The sequence below is a fragment of the Sipha flava genome, unplaced genomic scaffold (genome assembly GCF_003268045.1).
Source record: "Sipha flava isolate LNK unplaced genomic scaffold, YSA_version1 105_pilon_pilon, whole genome shotgun sequence".
Lineage (NCBI taxonomy): Eukaryota > Metazoa > Arthropoda > Insecta > Hemiptera > Aphididae > Sipha > Sipha flava.
Genome location: NW_020271719.1, coordinates 396,884 through 407,703, shown reverse-complemented (window position 1 = coordinate 407,703; position 10,820 = coordinate 396,884). Strand labels below are relative to the sequence as shown.

At 29.4% G+C, this 10,820-nt stretch overlaps 1 protein-coding gene and 1 long non-coding RNA gene across 3 annotated transcripts; both read right to left on the bottom strand.

The window, feature by feature from the left end:
• Nucleotides 1-3,947: 3,947 nt before the first annotated feature.
• On the bottom strand, nt 3,948-7,228 carry LOC112684492. The gene is made up of 3 exons (XR_003148704.1): nt 7,107-7,228; nt 4,352-4,622; nt 3,948-4,275 (listed from the first exon to the last, which is right to left on the bottom strand). It is a non-coding gene; the product is annotated as an uncharacterized LOC112684492 (long non-coding RNA).
• Nucleotides 7,229-7,713: 485 nt separating this feature from the next.
• LOC112684479 lies at nt 7,714-10,043 on the bottom strand. 2 transcript variants are annotated; one of them, XM_025556033.1, is made up of 3 exons: nt 9,762-10,043; nt 8,123-9,478; nt 7,714-8,031 (listed from the first exon to the last, which is right to left on the bottom strand). In XM_025556033.1, the coding sequence occupies exons 2-3, from the start codon at nt 8,487-8,489 to the stop codon at nt 7,745-7,747; spliced, it is 654 nt and encodes a 217-aa protein (XP_025411818.1). In that variant the 5' UTR covers nt 8,490-9,478; nt 9,762-10,043; the 3' UTR covers nt 7,714-7,744. The 2 variants fall into 2 exon arrangements, with proteins under 2 accessions (XP_025411818.1, XP_025411825.1); XM_025556040.1 differs by having other exon boundaries at nt 8,123-8,845.
• Between the last annotated feature and the right edge of the window lie 777 nt (nt 10,044-10,820).

The window sequence follows — 10,820 nt, the reverse complement described above, 5'->3', positions numbered from 1 at the left end:
GAAGATTCAATTAAAAAAAATTGCAAAAATATTGTAAAATTAATCGATAAGAGCTCGACATTTAGATCCTTGGAAATCAACATTTGAGCTTGATGTGATGGATAGTTGCATTTTAATTTCATGCAGGGTAGTTGCTGTTAAAATTACTTTCTTATTTATTTCCTTGTCAAAATAAATTTAGCCTATTATAACTAAGTCATAATTTCTTTTTTTGTATATTTTGATTAATTGCATACATTTAATGTATGGATACATTTATGTAAGCATATGAATAATTAATTAAGCAATAATATTGAAAAATCCGATTATTGCTTTTTGCATCTATTTTTATATCTCTCGAGTATTTGTGTAATAGATCTTCTCATTTGTTAGATTTTATCATATGTATTATAGTATTTCATAATCTTTAAATAGTCAATATTAAAAATCTTCAAAGTAACGCATTGATATAGTCTAATTGATATAGTGTTTAATTAATTAAACAAAGTAGAAGTTTTACTTTTAATAGTAACAAAACTATTACTTTTATTAGTAAACAAAATTCAAAAAAAAAAAAACATTTCACCTTTGATGATTTAATTTACTAAAATAAATATCATAGTCAATAATAATAACACACCTAGGAATAATGAACTGTCCAGTGAGAACGAGACCCCAAAGATTAATGAAACGCCTAAGGAAAACATAACTGCAAATTATTTATACGAAACTTTGCAATACCTAGATCAGGGATCTTCAAACTTTTATAAACACTGTACCCTTTTTTATCAATAAACATTTTTGGGTATCCCTTCTTAGTTAGAAAAACTAAAATAAATATAAAAAAATTTAAAAACTTAATTAAATTTTTATTTCATTAAAAACTAATACACACAAAATGTTAAAAACAAAAGAGCTTACTTTCAGAAAAAAAATTAGTGAGAAGGGTTAGCTTGTTTTTGTTGGCACAGTCGATCCATATTGAGTTCTAATTTAGTTAAATACAACCTTAAATCATTTCAATATTTAACTTGTTTCTATATTTAATTTTAAAAATGAATAACCTTTTGCTCATAAATAATTTAAATTTAAAGATTTGTTGGCCAGACTCGTACCCCTTAAAAATTGTCGATTACCCCCAAGGGGTACGCGTACCACAGTTTGAGAACCTCCGACCTAGATAATACTATAATAGATAATGTTGAATTCTTACAAATTGTCTAGAATTCCAAAGACCAATTTTATATAATATATAATACTGTTATTGACTGACGTACGTAGGATATTATAGAACTTATAACAACAGTTGTAATTACGTCAACATGACAACATCATATTAATCTGTCTGTGAATGTCACTAGATCTGGTATGCGAGATCATTCAAGGTATTTCGTATTGTACGACGTATTTCGTATTCCATTGATAATGAAGCTGAGCCGGCCGAAAATTGTTTTCCGATCTGAAAATATATAAATTTATGGTGGGATGAAAATATCGTAATTAATATTACAGATGTTCGATGTATTATATTTAACTTTGTCTAAAAATTAAATTAAATATTATGTTTAGACAATAATTTACATTATTGTTATTTTATCAATAATTAATTCGTTTTCTAGTCGAATTCATACTTAAATGTATGTACAATTAAATGAACATAACTTCTTAAATACAATGGCAGGTACAACAATTTAAAATCCAAAAATAAAGTATAAATTTCTTGCATTAACTATATTTAAGGATTCTTTTATAAAATACTTCGAGATTTTAATGCGCTAGCATAGAATATATCCAGATTTATTTTGAGTTCTAGAATATTTCACCATTTGGTTTTTTTATGAGAATTTTTTCAATGTTATGAGAATATAAAAATAAATAATATATATATCTAATTTAATTATTGCATTATTAGTGAAATAATAAATGTGAATAAAAGTAATACAAATTCACATTACAGTTAAGTTTTAAGTACAGAAGTGATAACTTACGTGGCTGTTCTCTCGTATGAACATTAATATTGTATTTTAACACAAATAATATTATTTTCAATAGCAAAGTAATATGTATAGCAATTCCTTTTATTTTAGTATAATTTAAGTATCAGTAATGTTTCGAATTTCTACAATATTTTTAGGGATTTACAATATAAACTTAAAGTTTAATGTCAATTTTGAGTGTTTCGATTTTCACCATCATGTTTTTGAATTAAACTCTCATTTGATCCATAAAAATGAATCAGAAAAAAAAAACGTTAAATGAAAACACACATGTTTAGACTTTACCAAATATTTGTTTTTAAAAATGCAGGAAAACACTTTGAAGTTGATCGAACCTGATTATGGAACTGAAGCGCTGAATGAGGCACATTGTGATTCAAATCGAACACTCGATGGAATGGAATATATTTTATTTCACGTCAGCAACGATGATTCATTAACATTGTTATTATTATTGTTGAAACAGTTACAATGCGATTTGTCTGAGGACTTTCATATGGTACTTATACTCAAACATAATATTACGCTATTGGATTGGACGGTTTGTGCACAAATATTTTTTAATTTATTTTATTTTAAGTATTATTACATTAATTTTTATCTGACTTTGCTGATGACAAAGCACTAATATCCATTAACAACAATCCAATCTTAGCGTCAATAAATCTTCAAACTCACCTTAATGCTATGGAAAAATGGTTTACAAAATGGCGGTTTAAAGTTAACCAGAATAAATCCGTTCACACAACCTTTACCCTAAGACATACTCCTTGTCCTGGTGTTGTCCTATATGGAATTCCAATTCCCTACTCTCCAAAAATCAAATACCTCGGCCTTACGTTAGATCAAAGATTAACGTGGGCTCATCATATCAGAACCAAAAGATTAGCATTGAATCATCGTCTTCGATTACTTAAACCCTTATTATCCAATAATTATCACACCTCTCTTAGAACTAAACTGCTTATATACAAAACACTATTGAAACCACTATGGACCTACGGCCTTCAGCTTTGGGGCAATGCGAAAAAGAAAAATATTTTGAAAATCCAAATCTTTCAAAATATCGTGCTTAGAAAACTAACGAATGCTCCACCTTACGTGTCAAATCATACACTACACACCGACTTGAAACTTAATAAAATAAATGATGAAGCTAAAATCTTTTACAAAAGATTCTATTACCGTCTAAATAATCACCCTAATCAATTAATAAAAACTTGGCCACTTCCACAATACCTGGAAATCCTCCGAGACGTCTGAAGCATAAGTGGTGTAGAGATCTCTTAAATTAAATAAATTATATATTATATATTAAATTAAATTAAAAATAATTAAAAAAAAATAAAAATAAATAAATAATTATCAAGTTAGTAGATAGTGCTATCAATGGGTGGCTTCTTTCAATAAAACCTCATGATATGTTAACCTTTATCATATTTTCTTATTGTGTCTAGTATGGATACAGATTGTTAATTACTTTTGAATATTAAAAAAAAAAAAAATTTTATTTGAGACGTTCACTAACCGAAAAATTATGTTTCATGCGATACAAATACTACGAAATCCTTGTGTGAAATATAAACGCATGGGTATATTCATATATTGTACGTGTTCAATTAAGAAATTCTAAATTGGATTTATTTTTCAAAATAAAAGTTGCAATTTTTATAATGCTCAATGAATTATATAATTTCCAGTTTTCATAAAAATTCACTGTTATGTTAAATAATAGCATTAAAAAAATAAGTAGCATATATTTTTTTTTTATCAGAATATTTATAAAATAATTTTTATTCTATAAGAATGCTCTTCGGTTTAATATTTATGAAGTATATAAGTTATCGTCAATGTCGGCAATCAGCCATTACCAGAAATGACTAATCATTACTGTGGTAATGGCTGATTTGGTTTGGCATTGTTGACACTATCTAGACATTACTGGCTAAGATTAATAATCAAAGTTGACAATATTTAATTTATTTTGTTTATTAAAAGTTAAAAATCAATACAGTTTAAAATTGTATTAATTTTCACAGGGTAAGAGGTTCAAAGGTTCACTGCTATTACGACTTTCCGAGTTACATAGAGTTTTTGCTGTTCGACAAACACATCGATTGTTTTTACATTTTGTTTTACAATAACACTTCTAATAACCTTGGCTCCCAGCAACCTCCCGGAGAATTACTTCATTTTGGCTGACAGTATCGTACTTTTTTAAGTCGATCAACTTTTCCTCACAAGGAACTATTTCTGTTCTTGTATGGTATACTATGTTTCAGAAAACCATTGTCTGTACCTACAATTTTTAATCAGTTAATAAAAAAACATCAAATTTATAAATTATCGCATTTATAATTTAGTTAGATACTCACATAATTTATACAAGTTATTTTGAACATCTGTAACGACAACCAATATATTTCGAGATGATCCTCTAGACCAGTGGTTCTCAACCAGGGTGAAATGGACGCAACGTAGAGGTGACACGATATATCCAAGGGAAAAGAAAAAAAAATTAATTTTTATAAAATTATATTATTGTCACAACTGTCATGTAAATAGCATACCTTTAAGTTTATGTCTTTATGTTATTTAGTTATTCACTTTAATTTTAGAGCTATGGGTAATAACCGCTCGGATCATCTATAATTAGACAGCGTCAATTAAATTGGTAAGAATACAGACAATTATCTAGATAAGTAAAAATTTTATCTTGGATAAGTAATTAGATAACTTAGCGTTATTTATCTAAATACGATAAAAGATGACAAACAATCAATCTATAGTGCGTTTCACGAAATCAGAGACTCGACTGTAGCGCGACCGGTGGTCTATAATCAGTAGGGGCACTCAAAATGTAGGCTAAAAAGCGCACGTAAATTGAACTGCCGTATACAGCGCTGCGCTCAGTACACAGAATGACAAGATTATGGACCAATGGTTTTTTTGATAAAAAAATAATGATACTGAAGTAGCTGATGCGCAGATTTAGGTTAATTATCGTGTTGTTATTATCGTTAACATTACACGTGTTTGTTTGTATTTTCTAATCGAGATTTCATAATTATTATCAGTGTAACCCGTTTCACCACAAAATAAATCCATTATCGTTTTTGTTTAGATAATTGTTTTACTGATTAATAATTACAGTTAACTCGCGATATTTGAAAAATATACCTACTGTTTTTTTTTTGTTTTTAATAATTTCACGACATGTTGATATACATTCACAGACAAAAAATACAATTTTTAATGTTTACAATTATTTTAAAAAATTGTCAAATAACAAAGTGAACGTCGAAGTTGCCAAGTATTTTTGTCAGACTCAACAAATTACTGCGGATGCTTGTGGAGTCAGTTTAAGTACCGTAAAAAGGATTACGACTGAAGGTGTCAAATCTATGGTACATTCAGAACCAGAAGTCGGCCTTTCATGTGTTTCATTTACCTCTTCGCGAAAACAATATAAGCGAGCAAAGTATGTAACAAGTACTGACGACTTTGATGCGAATATTGTACGGAGAACTATCCATGAGTTCTACGACAATTGTGAGTACTCCACAACAACTAAACTGCTGAGTAAGTACCAAGAAAAAACTGAATATAAGGGATCCAAAACATCTATGTGGTAAATTTTGAGGTCTTTACATTTCAAATATAAGAAATGTAACGATGGTAGAAAATTTCTTATGGAAAGAAACAATATAGTTGCGATGCGCGTTAAACTTTTAAGAACCATGTGTAATTTACGTCAAAATAAGGATACTCGTCCTGTAGTTTATCTGGATGAGACCTAGATAAATCAAAACTACACTCGCGGGTACATATGGCAGAACAAAGATAATACTGAAGGGTTGAAGGTTAGTTTAGGTTAGGTTACCTACTGGAAAAGGGAGCCGATTAATTATTTTCCATGACGGGTCAAGTTCATTTGGGTTTGTAGCAGGTTCAAAATTAGTGTTCCGTTGTCAATTTGGCACAAATGTAGACTACCATACCCAAATGAATTCAACTATATTTAAAGACTGGTTCATTCAAATGATGAAACGTTTGGAAGAACCCTCCATTATCGTAATGGACAACGTGTCATACCACTCTACAACTTCGGAAAATTATCCAAAATCGAATACCAAAAAATTTGATGTTCAACAATGGTTAACCAATAAAGGTATAGACTTTTCACCACTCGAAACTTTGTGTGAATTACGTGAGAGGGTAAAATATGTAACACCAAGAGAAAAAAATTACGAGCTTGACGAGATTGCATTACAAATGGGACATTCAGTTGTACGATTACCACCGTACCATTGCCAGTACAATCCCATCGAGCTTATATGGGCGCAAATTAAAAATAAAGTCGCGGAATTGAACACTACTTTCAAAATTGTGGATGTAGAAAAACTGGTGAACGAAGTCATAGACTCGGTAACGGTCAAAGATTGGTAACGTTGTGTCAAGCACTGCTAAAAATTGCAAGACGACGACTTCATTAAGGAAGGCTTACGGGACGAGATTTTAGAACCCATAATTCTTACTATAAATCCCGATGAAAGCAGCGACGACAGTGAAGATTATGAAGTATTATGAATGTATGAATGTATTTTTTATTTTTAAAAAAAAATAATAAAATTTGTTTTTTTTTTTATAAAATAATTTGTGTATTATAATATTTTCATTTTTGTTTAAATAATACATTACTTTTTTTTCATTTTTTTGGTAAATGTCTAAAAAAAAATCATCATTAAAAAGGTATGTTTATTTTCAAATCAACCGCGCTATTGTAAAGTTTGAACGACACTGAAATGCAAAGTTTTGACCATCGGTTGTGCTACAGTCGAGTCTCTAATTTCGTAAAACGCACTATAGTCCCAACACTGATAATAACTAATAACTAGGCTTAGGGACTTATAGCTCTAAAAAATACACAAATATGCATGCAAATATGCTTTTAAAATCATTAAAATATGCATTCATATGCATTAAAGAAAAAAAATGACCACATAGAACACAAAATAAAACGTGTCCATCGGATGTAAATGTATCTTTAAACTCCGAAACAAAACTTTGTAGTCGACTAATCGTAGACTGTTGTACTTTCGACATTACACAATGTTACAAAATACGTACCTTTTATGTATGATTCGACGTTGGGTGGTTGCGAGACACAAAAATAACGACGGATAATAATCGACTGAACTGAACATTAAATAAATAATCTATTATTCTATATCAACTATTATCTTTATCGACATCCGGTCGATATCTAAATATGATCGATACGGGTTTATAGTAATATTTATACTTACACAAATATTATAACAAAATATGTGAGGTAATTTGCAGATAGCATATTATTGGAAGTATTAAGTACTAATTATTAAGTAAATTTTTTTTTCGATCGTTTGAAATATGTATATATAGTTATACGTATCTATAGTTTTTAATTTTAAATTTAAAAAAATTGTCGAAATATGCAAAATAAGCATAACAATTTTAAAATATGCACTTTCCTGCAAAATCTATCAAATATGCAATAATATACACATTCAAATTTTAGATCTGATATCATGGCATCGAGAGACGAATTTATTTCGCACTCTGCTATATTTAACAATAATTAAAAAAAATATGCAAATGCTAGAAATTCCTAAGTCTACTAATAACAAATGTATTATAATTTATAAACAGAAAAACAAAATAAAATGTAATATAATATACTGTATATATATGCAACTCACATCAAGATGAATAGTTTAAAAATAAATTTACGTTAATTTATACGTTAAATTTATTTTTTTATTTTTTGTCTTAGAAAATAAGTCAATGACATTGTCAATAAATATTGGGTCAGTGACTAATTCACTCAACATTTTCTTCTCGGTAACCATAGTACACAAATTTGAGAATCTATCGTGTGTCATTGTATTTCTTAGAAATGTCTTGATTCTTTTTAAAGTACTCATACTTCTTTCACTAGAAGCCGTCGTTATAGGAATACACAAAATTAATTGTAACAATTTTGTAAGCTCTACGTATACTTCTTGTAACTCGGCTGAAACAAATATGATTATATTATAATTTAATACATAGTTTTTAAAAATAAAAATTAACCAACTTAATTTAATATATTAGTATGTACCAACCTTTAATAATATAGTTCAGCAATTCTTTAGGTTGGAGATGTTTGTTATTATCATTGTAAATAACTTTCAATTCATTTTGTAATCTCTCTTGTTCGAAAACTCCAGGGAAAACTTTTAGTAGTTGATTTAGTTTCTCAATTGGAAAATGTTTTTTGTAATTCTTAAACTCGCTGTTGTTTGCAAGCTCAATAAATTTCAAAACGGGAAAATCTTGAAGTCGAACTTCATTTTGGATAATTATTGAGTCCAATATTTCAAACGTAAGATTTTTCAGGCTATTAACATCTTTGTCTGTATATTGAAGTTCGTTATTCAATTCCATTGCAGATTCGCAACACTTGGTTATAATATTTTGGTCATTTCTCATAGCAGATAATTGCGTAGATAAATTTTTTATTTCAATTATGCAAGTTTGTACATCCGCAGTGCATTTTTTTTTGAAGTATTAAAAATACATGATCCGAGTATATAAATATTCGATGAAATAGACATAATAAATAGACAAATTTTGGATTTGATAATTTATGCAGTAACCCATAAGCCGTACTTATAGAAATCGGATCCTAGTCTTCCTCTTCTGTTACATACGATATCGCTTTTTGTAGTTCTTTAAAATGTGTATTTATAGTAGCTGCTGCTCTTGAATGGTAATTCCACCTTGTTTCGCTACTTGTTGGCAACTTAAAACCTTTTTCCCGTAGTAGCTCAGTTCGCTTTGGTGATCTACTGAAAAATGTGTGAAACATTGTAAGGTCGCTTATAAAAATACTAACGGACTTAATATTTTTTGACGCATGTAAAAAAATTAGATTCAGTTGATGGGCATAGCAATGAATAAATAGGGCTTTTGGATAAGTTTTTTTAATAGTGGCTTGGACTCCATTTTGTTTTCCTGCCATGACGGCTGCTCCATCATAAGTCTGACAGATAATTTTATCGTTTATGTTCCATTTGGTTATTTCTGCCAATAAAATATTTGAGAGTCCAACAGCACTTTTATCTTTTGATACGTCAAAAAAACCTATAAATCTCTCTTCAATATTGTTGTCAACAACGTATCTTAAAATTATAATCATTTGTGATTTGCACGATACATCGGTGGTTTCATCGGCTTGTATAGACACAAACTTTGCACTTTTTAAATCGTTCATTATTTTAGTATTTACAACATCTGTAATACAAGCAATTAAATCATTTTACACATCACTAGACGTTCCTTTAAATAAAGAGTTCGACAAAAAATGTTCTTGAGTATTTGTTCTTCTTGAAATAAGAGTTCAAATAGCTCTAAATAATTACCCTTACTTAATGAGCTTTTTTGTACATCGTGTCCACGGAAAGCTAATTCTTATTTCCCTAAATAACACACAACATGAATTAATCGAGTTAATATGCGACGATTAATGCCAACTTGTTCATTATATTTTATGGCTTGCAAGCGTCGCCCTTCTGATAGTGCATGATCAATTATATTTTTACCGAGTAACTTAAATTATTCCTGACAAACAAGATGGCTTTCAGAAATAGCATGTTTGTTTGCTTTTCGTTCGAAATTTTTCATATTTGACAAACCTTCGTTGCTCCAGGTTTTCTTTCCTCTTAATAATAAGCAATAAAAATAATATAACTTATTCCTTACCTGACTACCAGTAAGCCATTTATATTTTGAATACCACACGAATTGAAATTTTCAAGTTGTTTTTCCGTCAGCTGTCGTTAAATTCAATAAGGGACATGGTTTTTTATTTCTTAGTTCAAATTTTTTTCCGTACGAATAGTTATTAACTCCATCGTTTAAAATTACATTAATTAAATCGTCAGCCATGATGAGGACAATTAATTACAAATTACAATACGAAACAATAACTACTTTGAAACACGTACGACGTTGAAATGGCGCTGCGTGACCACCGACGGTGACGTCGATAATAAATATTGAGCACTGAGGTAATTACGAACAGCGAGACGTGTCTCATAGCGTACGTAGTAAACCCCACTCAGATTAACATTCCTCCTGTACCCGCGCATCCATATTTGCGAGACGTTGCGTCGTAATGTCTATTAGATATAATACCATATTTGGAATGACCCGATCGCCAGCTCGTACACACGACCGTATAGCCCGCTTCTAATCTATTTTAAAAATTCTATAACTCTACAACACTGTCAACACTACAACGAAAAACCGATTAAACATACATCATATTATATTTTATAATATAAAATAAAATTCACATTTTTAAATATTTTATAAAACAAAATAATTATTTATTTATCCCGTGTTCTAATTTCTAAGTGGGGAGACATTGTCTCTTTGTCTCTTATGACGCTTCGCCACTGCCCATGTCTATTATAGATTAAACAAAACGATTCGATGGAAGTAGCATTAAATACTGCTATATATTATTACACGAAAAAACAGTTATAGTTGATAATTTCTATAATTTCCGATTTAAGTTCCGTTTAAATGCTCGTCGGATGGAGTATACAGTTTCCAGAAAAATGTGAAATGGTAATCAATAGCAAACAAATTACTCTATGGTCGTACGGAAGTTCTAGAAAAAATTATAACTTTCGTTTTTTTGTGTCGTAGAAACAGAAAATTTTAATTGCGAAAATGGAAGTATCAAAACTTCACGCTGAGATCAAAAAAATATAATCAGATAAACTGAAGCTGAAATTGATCAAGCAAAGCATC